The 13,866-nt window shown below is 39.3% G+C and overlaps 1 protein-coding gene across 4 annotated transcripts in view; it reads right to left on the bottom strand.

Annotated features, from left to right (window-relative positions):
* The window catches only part of ENTPD7 (ectonucleoside triphosphate diphosphohydrolase 7), a 38,826-nt gene extending 25,173 nt beyond the window's left edge, over positions 1-13,653 (bottom strand). The window contains exons 1-4 of one of the 4 annotated variants that reach the window (XM_029201088.1): positions 13,556-13,618; positions 13,195-13,297; positions 12,983-13,114; positions 11,881-12,063 (exon numbers count right to left, since the gene is read on the bottom strand). In XM_029201088.1, coding sequence (XP_029056921.1) covers positions 11,881-11,942 — 62 coding nt within the window. In that variant the 5' untranslated portion in view covers positions 11,943-12,063; positions 12,983-13,114; positions 13,195-13,297; positions 13,556-13,618. Of the gene's footprint in view, positions 1-11,880; positions 12,064-12,982; positions 13,298-13,549 lie in introns of all 4 variants that reach the window. The other 3 variants (XM_029201086.1, XM_029201089.1, XM_029201087.1) reach the window with 3 other exon arrangements.
* Between the last annotated feature and the right edge of the window lie 213 nt (positions 13,654-13,866).

The raw sequence follows: 13,866 nt of genomic DNA, 5'->3' as shown, positions 1-13,866 counted from the left end.
GGATCTTCCCGGACCGGGGCACGAACCCGTGTCCCCTGCATCGGCAGGCGGACTCCCAACCACTGCGCCACCAGGGAAGCCCGGAGAGCTCTTTCTTGATGCTAATATATAATGCATGGTAGGCAGACTAAAATTTTGCCTTCTAGATTCTTTTAAATTTGAATAAATATTACCATAGGTTGAGCTAATAATTGAACGAATATTCTGAAAGTAATGTTGTGAATTTTTTCAAGTAATACACCTAAACTCCCTTCTGCCCTATCATCCAACATTGTCTTTAGAGGTAACGCCCAGATCCCCAAGACCCTTACATAGAACCCTTTAGAACTAGCTTTTGTGAAGCCTGAAACTAATATAATGGGAGAGGAAGGTTCTTTTACACAAAATATTCAACATTACAAATACAAAAGGGGCCCATGCAAGTGAGGGGTCTTGCGTTGCAGGTAACATTCCCTTCACAGTAAATCCAGAAAAGTAAGCCATGTGTCATACCTCTCAGAACAATCTAGCCTGTGTTTACTGGTGATTTCACATTGCTGCACAGACTACAGAGTTCCTTACTTTGGACAGAAAAGCAAACTTGATGAAAAGAAGACTGTGTAGAAACAGTTCTGAAATCAAAAAAGTAAAGCTGAGTACCTTTCCTGTTCTATAACACACAATGCATTATTTTAAAAAGAGGAGAACATATATTTGAGCTTCAATACAATGCTGTAAATTATTGCTTAGGATAGGGTCAGGTAGAACTTTTTTCTGGATCTGATATAAGAGTGAGTTGCAGGAAGTGAAGCAGATGGTAAAAGTCTGTTACACACTAGAAAGGTTACAGTCCTAAAGATTCCATTCCACCACAGACTTTCCCATTCTAATCAAATGATTGGGCTGAAATGGGCTCACAATCCACCAGTCAACTCGTAACAGCTCACTTCTATCACAGGAAAGCTGGGCAGACATCTGTGTGCCACAGATAGAAAAGAAATAGGCAAGATAATCCATCTCCAGCCCGAAGTGACTTTTCATTTCTCATCAGCAATCTTTCTACTTCACAGATCTTTATCTGCTTTCCTTCTCTGAAAACCACCCCTTCTACTTCTCTTTGACAAGATTCTGGATCCTGTCCCCTCCTGCTTAATGAATAACTTTTTCCAGTACATTGGTTCTCAAAATTTTGGGGCTCAGGACCCCTTTATAGCCTTAAAAAAATTACTGGACCCCAAAGAGCTTTTGTGGTACATCTATCTATATTTACCATGTTAGAAAATAAAACAGAACATTTAAAAATACTTATTTATTTATTTAGACACAATAGCAAACTCATTACCTATTAACATATTTTATGAAAAACAACTATTTTCTAAAACAAAAAAGTTAGAAGAGTGGCATTGTTTTAGAGTTCTGCAAATCTCTTTTGTGTCTGGATTAATAGAAGATAACTAGATTCTCATATTTGCTTCTGTATTCAATCTGTTACGATAAGTTGTTTTGATTGAAGTATATGAAGAAAATCAAGCTTCACCCAGGTATGTTGTTGGAAAAGGGAAGAGTACTTTTTAGATCATTGGTACTACACTGAAACTCGACAAGTGGAGTTTCTTAAAGGTTGGTTGCAATGTGGAATCTAAACTCTAAGAACTTTTCATACTGTTACATTAAAATGCACTGGTCTTTCACTTTAAATTGCTTTTACCCATGCGTAATGTTGTCACATCGTATACTGGAAAATACTGGTTCGCTGAGCTATGCAAATCTTCTTAATGTTGACACATTTCATTCTACCAAAAAACCACACACATTCATGAATATCACTACCAATTTTATCAAAAAAGTCTTTTAAGTATTGGGAAGCTGTCAAACTCACAGTGGCAGATACAAACTTCCCAAACTTCTAATTTTCACTTAAAAGCTCAAATTTTATCACTGGCAATAAATACTGACAGTTATTTTCCTTAAAGTGACAGGTTTTTACTTCATTCATTTTCAAGAAAATGTCTATGAAATACCCACATCTGAAATCTACAGTTTTTCTGACAGTTATTCTTTCAAGTGAAAAATAGTATTCCACGACTGTGTTCAGCTCACAACTCAAACAATTGCCTAAGTGCTTTTCCTTGAGACAACCTGAGTATGCAACAGAAGTGCTTAATTCCTATTTCCCATTTTGTCACACAGAATATTAAAAAGATATTCTTAAGTGGAATTAGACTTTTCTTCCCACTGCAATTGTGTGACAATGAAGACTGCCATAACTACTAGTATAATTTGGTGCTCTATCTTGATTTGTGCTAAGGCACCAGCAGTTTTACCCACCATCGCTTTTGCATCATCAGTGTAAATGTCAACTCAGTGAAAAAGGCAAATAGTATCACCATAGCCAAAAGGTAGAAGGAACTCGGATGTCCATGACAGATGAATGGATAAACAAAATGTGGTATATACATACAATGGAATATGATTCAGCCTTAAAAAAAAAAGAAGGAAATCCTGCCATACGCTACAACATGGGTGAACCTTGAGGACATTATGCTAAGTGAAATAAGCCAGTCACAAAAGACAAATACTAGATAATTCCACTTATATGAAGTTTGTAAAGTAAGCAAATTCATAGAAACAGAAAATGGAATAGTGGTTACCAGGGGCTGGGGATAGGGAAAAATTAGGGGTTGTTGTCTAATGGGTATAGAGTTTCAGATTTGCAAGATGAAAAAGTTCTGGAGATTGGCTTCATAGCCATGTGAATATACTTAACGGTACTGAACTATACACTTAAAAATGGTTAGGATGGGTAAATTGTGTTATGCATTTTTAAACACAATTTTTTAAAAGGGCAAACAACATCTCAGTATTATCATCAAAATAGCTTTGGCCTCACACACTCCCTGAAAGGGTCTCAGAGACTCCCAAGCGTCAGTAAGCACTTTGAGAACCACTACTCTAACGTGACCTTTTTTCTAACATCCGTTTGGCTTCTCTACCTATTCCTCCCCCTTTCCCTTCTTTGATATGGCTTCCCAGTTCTCAAGAAGCCTCCCCTCAACAAGCTGATTCTTGTAATGATCTAAAAAAGGCCTCCTCCTTCTGTTCTAACATGTGGAGTGTCATTCTCTTTAAGCAGTTTGCTTACATTTCAGTATGAGCCCTAAGAGTTCTTTCATATTTGTTTGCTCCACCTCTCCATTTAGACTCTCAGCTTCTCAAGAGCAATGACCTTATCTGCATACCTCAATACAGACACAATGTTCCTCACATTTCTCTGATACGTATCAATCAATCCTGATTGGCTTGGGCCTAGAGCTCACAATATGAAGCTGCTAGTTTGTTAATAATTCATCTGTGTCTTTGTATAGCTATATTCAAAATCAGTTGTTCTCCTTAGAAAATTTCAATGGCTTTCCAAAGCATCCTATCATTCTCTTTGGTTCCTGTCAAGATAAGCAACTTTACAGCTCTCATTTGGGTACAACTCAACTTTGCTTTCTCTTCTCTCAGAAGTCGCCATGTGTGCATTGGCAGAAAAAAGTCAGCTGACACTAGAATACAAGGGAGAAAGATAGGACCAGATGACATTTATGTTACATTTCCCACTTGAATCCTTGATCAGTTGCTTCAGGCCGCAGAAAGTTCTGGAATTCTGACCTCTTATGACCTAATCAGGCTTCTTACACTTTTCAACCACCTGAAGGTCTTCCTCTGTCTAGGCTCCTAACGCGGATGGATCACTGGTCCTTTCTCGGATATTTTCATTCCTGATTTGCAGTCCCAGCCTTAGCCATCATGGTTAATTACTTGCATTGCTGGATCCTTCTGCTTTGCTGATACTGCACTAAGTCAACCCCTAAAGAAGACCTAAAGCCCAATAGAAAAGTTCCAAAAGCTTTGGATCCCTCACATCCACCGTCCCAGGAGAGATCTGATTCACCATCACATGCACTTACCCCCGCCTCACACACATATATCCTCTCTATTTGAGAAACATGATTTCCCTCTGGTCACTGCTGAGTCAATGAAAAGAAAGATACCCACATATACATCACCCAAGGTAGAAATGGAAGAGATTGCTTTTTGTTGCCATTATCCTCAAGACATTAACAGCATTAGAGCTATAACTAACCAAACCATTACCTAGCTTACAAAATCAACACTAATTACCACTTCTAGAGTTCAAAAAGAACTCAGTAATATGCCAAAAGTCCATTAAAGTGGTCCCCCATCAGCATGGAGCTACCACCTCTTTGATGAATGTCATCATATCCCAACTCTGTTCAAGGCTCAAAACCAAATATAATGACATGATAGCCAAAGTAGCTGTGCATGACTGATGATAGCAATACATACCCAGAAAAGCATCTTGTAAGGTTACTACTTATCTCGTAACAAGATTAATCAGATCAGTCAGGAACATTTATAATTTAAAGCTCTGCTTATAAACATTATAAACACCATTAAGGACAAGTAAATGAATAAATAAATAAATGCAAATAAATGCCTTCAATTTCACCAGCAAAATCTCTGAATTTTTCCACTGTGCATAAGAACCCTTAACTTCACCTGTATATCTGCTTATCATTTTTATTCTAACCATAAGTAATGGCTCTTTTTCACTTGCTTTAAACAGAATTAAAACTCCTAAGGAAGGTCAGTATTGAGCTGATTGCTGACACAGTAGCGCTCATTCAGTTATTCCCAGATGGCAAAGGAACATGAGGCACCACCTTTCAATAGCTACATTCTTCAGGACAATAAGTCAACCAGACAAATATTTCCCCACTAATAAAGACAGTAGTGGGGTTACCAAAAAGTAAACAATATTAAACATTAAGGTGAAAAGAACATTTAAGTAAGAACGGTTCACTGTTTGTCTTGCACAACATGTATGAATACATGCTAAAAGCACCCCTTATAGTAAAAATTATTAATAAATTTTAACAATTTACCCAGTATCCAGGACTAGCACTTTCCAGCAGAACTTTCTGATATGATGGAAATATTCCCTTTCTGCACTGTCTGATAGGATAGCTACTAGCCACATGTGGCCAGTGAACACTCGAAATGTGACTAGTACAAATAAGGAACTGAATTTTTATTTTATTTAATTTAAATTAATTTATATTTAAATAGCCTCTGTGGGTAGTGGCTACCCTATTGGATACCACAGTGTAGACAGTGTTTGTTGAGTAAGTGAATAGATGAATGAATAAATGGGTATAAAATATGAATTAAGTATGATGAAGTTGTTGGAGCCCATCTTATATGCCACATGCTAGATAAATAGTTGATTAAAACACATCTAACAAAAATTATTCTTAAAAACAGCTTTGCTGTGCGTGGTGGGGGGGGAAGGCAAGAGGTATATGGGAAACCTCTCTGTCCTTCTGCTCAATTTAGCTGTGAACCTAAAACTGCTCTAAAAAATAAAGTTTGTTTTAGAAATATAAATTTTAAAAAAAATTCTGGATTCTATCCTTACTGACATCCATCAATCTGTAAATTTACCTTTTCCTAAATTCTAGTTCTGATGCAAACCTTCTGCTTTCTCCTTCCAGAAGCCATGTGGGCATATGTTTGTAAAACAACAGCTCTTCAGTTTTGAAACTACTGAGGGAAAACCCCCATGCAGGCTTCTAAAATCCTGGGCCATATCACCTCAGAAGTGATATGCTATATATATACTAATATGTATAAAATAGATAACTAATAAGAACCTGCTGTATAAAAAAATAAATAAAATAAAATTTAAAAATTAAAAAAAAGAAGTGATATGCTAGGTTCTACCAATGGCTGAAAAAATTCAAATTAAAACATTTTTTTCTATATAAAATATTGATATAATTTCATCATGTGAATTAAGAACAATTTAAGTTGGAAAAAATATGACTATATTCAATGTATGTAATATAAAAATCACAACCACAAGCACTTGTCCTAATTTTTAATAAGCTGTTGAACTTGAGTGTTAGGTGTTTTCATCAATTCCTAATTATTTGTTTAATCATTTTATCATCAGCTAGTGCTTACCAGTGCCTAAGTAGTAACAGCTGCCACAGAAAAGAAATTCTGGAAGGAAAAAATTTAAATGGAGATAATGCTTCCCCTTATCTTCACTGCATATTTGCAAGGCACAAAACAGAATTAGAGAACAGAAAAATCAAGATTATTCCAAATAATACTAATAAGACTAATATCTGTGATGTACCAGGCAGTGCTAGGTGTTTTTCTTTTTTAATCCAAATGACAAGACAAGGCAGGCATTTTACCTCCACTTTATACTTAAAGAAATGAGATCCCAGAATAGAGCACCTGTCTGAGATAACCCAACTAGAGAATGATGGGCTGATTAGCTCTAAAATCAATCTCTTTCCCCTATACCACAATACTTCGTTCCCAGATAAATATAACTAAACTGTAGAGCAATGGTTCCCAACTTAGGCTGCATATTAGAAACACCTTGAGAAAAAGTCCAGTTATTTGCATTTTTTAAAGGTCCCCAAGTAATTCGGATACATAAAGTGAAAACCACTGACTTAAGGTCATCGTTAACACAAATAATTAGACTGTATAATAAAATAGTTTTAACAAAATGTGTAGAACTGCTTAGCACTATAGAGATGGTCTGTAGAAATTCTGAGTTACTGAGTCTACTTTTTTCTTTTTTTTGGCTGTGTTGGGTCTTCGCTGCTGAGCAGGGGCTTTCTCTAGTTGCGGCGAGCAGGGCCTACTCTTCGTTGAGGTGCACAGGCTTCTCACTGTGGTGGCTTGTCTTGTTGCGGAGCACTGGCTCTAGATGTGCCGGCTTCAGTAGTTGTGGCACTCAGGCTTAGTAGTTGTGGCTTGCAGGCTCTAGAGCTCAGGCTCAGTAGTTGTGGTGCATGGGCTTAGTTGCTCTGCGGCATGTGGGATCTTCCCAGACCAGGGCTCGAACCCAGGTCCCCTGCATTGGCAGGCAGATTCTTAACCACTGCGCCACCAGGGAAGCCCCTGAGTCTACTTTTAATAAATTTCCTCTCTCCTGCCTCACTGTCAAGATGTCAGTACGTTATTAATTACTGTCATCAGTGTGCCCGCATCTAATGACCATCACACCCTTCCCACTACCACCATTCTAACTTGCTATTATTTGCTGTGTCCTGAGACAAGAGAGAACCGAGCTAATTACAACAGTATGCACAAGTACACAGTACTATATTTAAAATGGATAGGGACTTCCCTGGTGGGGAAGGATCCCACATGCCGCGGAGCGACTAAGCCCATGCGCCACAACTACTGAGCCTGCGCTCTAGAGCCTGTGAGCCACAACTACTGAGCCCGTGTGCCACAACTACTGAAGCCTGTGCACCCTACAGCCCGTGCTCTACAACAAGAGAAGCCACCGCAATGAGAAGCCTGCGCACCACAACAAAGAGTAGCCCCCGCTCCCCGCAACTAGAGAAAGTCCACGTGCAGCAACAAAGACCCAACGCAGCCAAAAATAAATAAATTAAATAAATAAATAAAATAAAATGGATAACCAACAAGGACCTACTATACAGCACAAGAAACTCTGCTCAATATTATGTAACAACCTAAATGGGGCAAGAATTTGAAAAAGAATAGATATATGTATATGAATAACTGAATCGCTTTGCTGTACACCTGAAACTAACACAACATTGTTAACAAACTACACTCCAATATAAAATAAAAAGTTGAAAAAAACAAAAAAAAACCAGTATGTAAAACAAAAGTAAACAGCCTCTATGTGAGAGCCTTTCTTATCAATATAGTACATAAGCTCTTAGTACATGAACTCAGTGATATCAAAATTGGTTACTCATGAGCCTCTTCTTATTAAGTTCTGATTCTTAACTTTATTCCTCATTCTTGACTATGTACAGTTCCTAATTCTTTATTCCTGATTCTACATAGTTATACTTAAACTATTATCTCATCAGGAAACAATTATTCCTTCACATCTGCCTCTCTAACTAGATTATTAACTGCATGAGTTCAGGGGCCACGTTTTATTCATCTTCGTACCCTAGCACCTAGCACAGTCACACACACAGCAAGCTCTCAACAGATGTTTGCTTCCTAAATGACTCATGTAGGCAGCCATGAGTGAAGTTTAAGGACACCTGGTAATTTGTGGCCATATGCACATAACATTTCATTAAAGAACAAGGAGCTCTAGGCTATATGGCTGCTGGCTGCTCAGCCAGAGCATTACAGGGTGTGAGGATTTTGTTAAGCTCATTACACAGGCACAGTCTGTGTGTTCCTTAGCTCTGTGGCTAACTTGTTTCAATTAATTCAGCATAAGTATTTATTGAATCTGGCCACCTGAGTTTAGTGGTAGATAAGAACTATCAGATCACTCTACCTCCCAGTATCCCTCAGATGCATTTACTTCTCTTCATCATCATTGCTGCCACCCAAGTCTAGGCCGCCATCATCTCTCTGCTGGAGGATTCCAATTCATTCTCCACCATGCCATCAAAATGACCTTTCTGTAAAAAGCATTTCTGATCATATCACTCTTCAAAGCCTTTCAAAGTCTTCTCTCTGCCCTTAAGATAAAGTCTAAACCCCCTAAAATGGCTTAATAGGCCCAGCCTGATCTACCTCTCCAGCTATATAGATCACCGCTCACTGCCTAGCAGTCTTTACTCTAGCCATATTATCCTACATAGAATTCCATAATTAGACCATGCTATGTTCCAGTGAGAAACTGTGCTCAGGTATGTCAAGAAAATCTCAATAAGCATTTAAAAAACTCAAATTATGGGCTCAGTTTTCCAAAGCTACAGGCTTCTTAAGACCAACTGTTGACAACTCTAGTCATCTATCTAAATAAGTGTTCCCTCTTCGAAAAGGAAGAAAGAAAAATACAAAGGAATAGTGCTGCTAGATGAGAAAAGTCTGAAAATATAAACTTCTTGAGAAAAAGTACCAAGTCTCCATGCCCTAGTTCCTATCACCCAGCACATAGTAGCTGCTCAATAAATGTTTGTTGAATGAATGAATGAATGAATGACCAAAGTGAATAGGAAATGAGAAATTCTGGGGACAGAACAACCCAGAAATATTAAGGGGAGGAGGTATGTGTCCCAATTCTGACCAAAAAGATTCAAGGAAAGGGTTGCTAGAGGTTTCCAGGAAGGGTCTTCACTCTTATAAGAAAGCATGCAAGACCCATTTCTCTCCTGCAGGACATGAGTGAGGATGCAGGTAGCCCTGGCTGCTATTATGCAACCATTTAGTAAGCTGACAAAATGGGCAACTGAGACAGAGACTCCCATCCTGACAGCCAATGTTGAACTTGTGGTCCCTCTATCCCTGGACTTCTTGTTATGTGAGCCAATAAACTTTGTTATTATTTAAGTTGGTCTGACTGTTACTTGCAGCCCAAAGCCTCCTGATACTTTCTGGGAAGCAATAAAGAGAAAATTATGTTGAAGATGATGAACACATGTCATCATTTCATTCTGTAGCCTAATCAGAAACTAACCTTTAAAAAATAGCAACTTCTATGCAACTGGTAAGGCATTAAAACTATATCAAATAATTCAAATATATTTTCTGTGAAAAAAGGTATTCAGTTCTCACTGAACTAACAGGAGAGTAGACTCTACAGAAGAAAATACTAATGAACCGGAAGGCACGGCAATATATTAATAAAATATCCAGAAAAAACAGAGAGAAAAAAGACTGAAAAAAAAAAGAAATGAATAGAGCATCAGTGGGCTGTAAGAAAACGTCACACGGCTCAGTATGTCACTGGAGACACCAAAGGAAAAGTGGGAGAGGATAGAAAAATATTTGAAGAAATAATGGTTAAAATTTTTCCAAATTTGATGAAAAATTACAATCCATAGATCCAAGAATCAACAAATCACAAACATAAGAATCATGAAAAGGGAATTCCCTGGTGGTCCAGTGCTTAAGACTTTGCCTTCCAATGCAGGGGGTGTGGGTTCGATCTCTCGTCTGGGAGCTAAGGTCCCACATGCCTCAGGGCCAAAAAACCAAAATATAAAACAGAAACGATATTGTAACAAATTCAATAAAGACTTTAAAAATGGTCCACATCAAAAAAATCTTTAGGGCTTCCCTGGTGGCGCGGTGGTTAAGAATCTGCCTGCCAGTGTAGGGAACATGGGTTTGAGCCCTGGTCCAGGAAGACCCCACATGCCATGGAGCAACTAAGTCTGTGTGTCACAACTGCTGAACCTGCACTCTGGAGCCCGTGAGCCACAACTACTGAGCCCACATGCCACAACTACTGAAGCCCACGTGCCTAGAGCCCATGTTCCACAACAAGACAAGCCACTGCAATGAGAAGCCTGTGCACCCCAATGAAGAGTAGCCCCCACTCGCCACAACCAGAGAAAAGCCTGTGCGCAGCAACGAAAACCCAACACAACCAAAAATAAAATAAAATAAATAAATTTTAAAAAATAAAAATAAAAATAATTTTTAAAAAAATCTTTAAAAAAGAATCATGAAGAAAACTACACCAAGGCACATCACAATCAAATTGTTTAAAACCAGTGATAAAGAGAAAACCTTAAAAGCAGCCAGAGGAAGACATATTATGTACAGAGAGAACAAAGATAAAAATGACAGCAGACTTCTCCTAAGACAAGCCAGAAGACAGTGAAGCATCATCTGTAAAGTAATGAAAGATGAAAACGATCAACCTAGAGTTCCCTACTCAGTGAACATTTCTTTTAAAGGGAAAACAAAATAAAGACTTTTCCAGTCACATAAAAGTTTAAAGAATTCACCAACCACAAACTCACACTACTAGAAATGTTAAAGGAAGACCTTTAGGCAAAAGGAAAATGATACCAGATGGAAATATGAAATCTACACAAAGGAATGAAGAGGCCCAGAAATGGTAAATATACAAGCCTTTTTTTCTTATTTTTAAAAACCTCTTTAAAAAATAATTGAATGCTTAAAGCAAAAATAATAACACATGGTGGAGCTTGTAACATATGTAGAAGTAAAAGATATGACAACAATAGCACCAAGGCCAAGGGGAAAGAGAGGAATGAAAGTACACTGTTGTTAGGTTCTTACACTGTGTGTGAAGAGGTATAATATTACTTGAAGTAATAAGTTAAAGATGTATACTCTAAACCCTAAAGCAACCACTGAAAAAATAAAAACAGAGTTATATCTAATAAGCCAAGAAAGGGGCTAAAATGGAATCATAAAAAATGTACTCAATTCAAAAGAAGGGAAAAAAAGAGGAAAGACAAACAAAGAACAGATGTGACAAGCAGAAAACAAATAGCAAGACAGATTAAAATCTAAACAATTGATAAATGTAAATAGCCTGAAGGGCCCAAATAAAAGGCAGACATTGCCAGATTGGGTAGAAAGAAAGACTCAACTAAACTCTGCCTACAAGAAGCTCACTTTAAACATAAAGACACAAATAGGCTAAAACTAAAAGAATGGAAAAACATCTATCATGCTAACACTGACACAAGAAAGCTGAAGTTGCTATTGATATACTAATACCAGACTAGTAGATTTCAGAGCAAAGAATATAGTCAGAGATAAACAGAGTCATTTAATAATGATAAAAGGGTCAATTCATCAAGAGTACATAACAATCCTAAACATTTATGCACCCAGTAAGTCAGCCCACCAAGACAAAAAAACCAGAAAGATGTCTTTCATGGTTAAAATGCAGCAACAGCATTCCTGAATCAAAACTGAACATTGCCTAAATGGGGCTTAAGATCTTCTTTATGTAATAAGTGGCATGCAGTTTTACTAATAAAAGTGCGGTATTCCCCAAAAGAGTCAAAGGTGGTAGTGTGTTAAACAGCTTATCAAAATATTTATGACTTCAACACCAAAGCCAATCGAAGTGATGTAAAGCTGACTCACCTTTCATATTGCCTGTCTCGTGGTAATGAAGCACCCCAATGTCTAAAGTCCATGATTAACATAAGCAAAAGGAGACAGGATATGAAGAAGAGTCCTAGGAATGCCACCCGCTGCCGGGGAAATGGGCTCACTGTGGGCACAGTGAAGTACCAGGAGGCTGGGCAGAGGTAGGAAAAACTGATCCTGAAATGAGACAAACATTAGTAAGAAAAGTCTCTACAATCCAGTGCTAAAAAATGGTTTTTAAGCTGAATTAAAGCGCTTCCTGATAAAGGCAAAAAATTTATGCCCCTAGAAGTCTAAATGTTCATTTAGTCTCGAATTTTAGAAAAGGACATATATAGTTCATGGAGCTTCTACTATATAAATAAAAAAAGGCTTCTCTGCTCTTTTTTCAGAGTGCACTTTGGGATGCAGTTCAAAGAACCAACTTCATGTTAATGAAAAGATCACCAGTCTCCCTGTGCAATCTCATAACGCTGAAGAATCAGAGCACTTGTAACATTCCCATCAAGAATGCTGTCAAAAAAACTGGATAGTCAGAAAATTTATTCAACCGATTTTTTAAAATATTTTAATAGGTAACATACGCACACAATAAAAAAAAAAATCAAACAGTTTAAAGGATATATAGTGGAAAGTGAGTCTTGGGCCTTAACCCCATCATTTCCCTCAGAGGCAACCACTGTTACCCAGGGATATTCTTGTATACACAAGCATAAATACATACCATATAGGTAATATATCTGTGTGTGTGTCTGTGTGTGTATCTCCATTCCTTTGGTTTTACACCATACCTACTGTTCTGCATCTTTCTCCACTTACTCTATTTGACAACTGTCTCATTTGGTACCTGTTGCTCCACAGATCCACATTAATCTTTTCTGAAAGCTTCAGAGTGTTATAATGTATGGATAAGCATACTCAACTGTCAAGTTCACTTTCCATAGTAATTCAGAAGGACCTCGGTCTGTTTTCAAAGTTCATTAAAAAAAATTTTTTTGTTTTGTTTTGGTTTTTTGGTTTTTTTTTTAACCTCCTCAAGGGGCACCTAGCTTCACTCAAGTGGAAATTTGAAAGAACATTACAATCTACAACTTACCAGAGCTGAACAAGCACTCACTCTATCACCCCGGGGGCTCTGGGCTGTAAGGTATTGTTGACTCTGCCTTCAAAAGAATGCAGCTTTGATCTTTGCATCCATCTGACCAGGCTGCGAAGTCCATATGCAGCCCTAGAGCAAACCTCACTCGTAACAGTCTCCCAGCCACCCCCCACCGAGCTCCCAGCTGAGGATAAAGTCTGCAACCTTACCTAGCCATGGGTTCCCTTCAGTGGTCTCAAGGCCTGTCACCTCCTTTTCCTTTTGCCTTGAGAAGGTGGTCTCCTCGTCCCAGTCATCTCCGAAGTCTGCAGCCTGGAAAGAGCTGGTTGGGGTTCCGGCTCACCTCCAGCAGTACCCACGAGACTAGACCCCATACCCCACCACGAGAAGCTCATGGCGTCCACCCACTCCCCAGGCTCCCACTCCAGATCCGTATGCTCTTGTTCCTGGGGCTCAGTGGACCCTACCCAGGCTCCCTGGGTGCGGGGTATTCTAGAGGGCCAGCGACATCCTCGAGGAACCCGCGGTCCGTCCCTCCCGGCCCCGCAGCCCTCCCGAGCTCACACTCACGGGTCGAGCGGCCCGCCGGCTCCCTCAGCTCCGCTCTGCTAGGTCCGGACGTGCTCCCCGCGGCCTCTAACCGAGCCGGAAGGAGGCCTGGGCCGCCGGCGGCGCCACGTCCCCAAGGAAACCGCAGGGAGCCAATGACTGACAGGGGACCCGCGGAGAGGGGCCCGCCTTCCGCCCAGCTGGTGCCGCGGGCGAACCAGCTCCGTCGGCCGCACGTCGGTCCGCCAGGGTGGCCAGTCCCCTAGAGCGCTAGGCCTTAATGCCCGCCCCGGGATTTCGAGCGCGTCCAATCCGGAAGGGCGTCGTGCGGG

This window comes from Monodon monoceros, unplaced genomic scaffold (assembly GCF_005190385.1).
Source record: "Monodon monoceros isolate NGI ecotype Baffin Bay Population unplaced genomic scaffold, NGI_Narwhal_1 Super_Scaffold_4, whole genome shotgun sequence".
Lineage (NCBI taxonomy): Eukaryota > Metazoa > Chordata > Mammalia > Artiodactyla > Monodontidae > Monodon > Monodon monoceros.
Note: the sequence above shows the minus strand (reverse complement) of the source record. Positions and strands in the feature narration are given on the sequence as shown.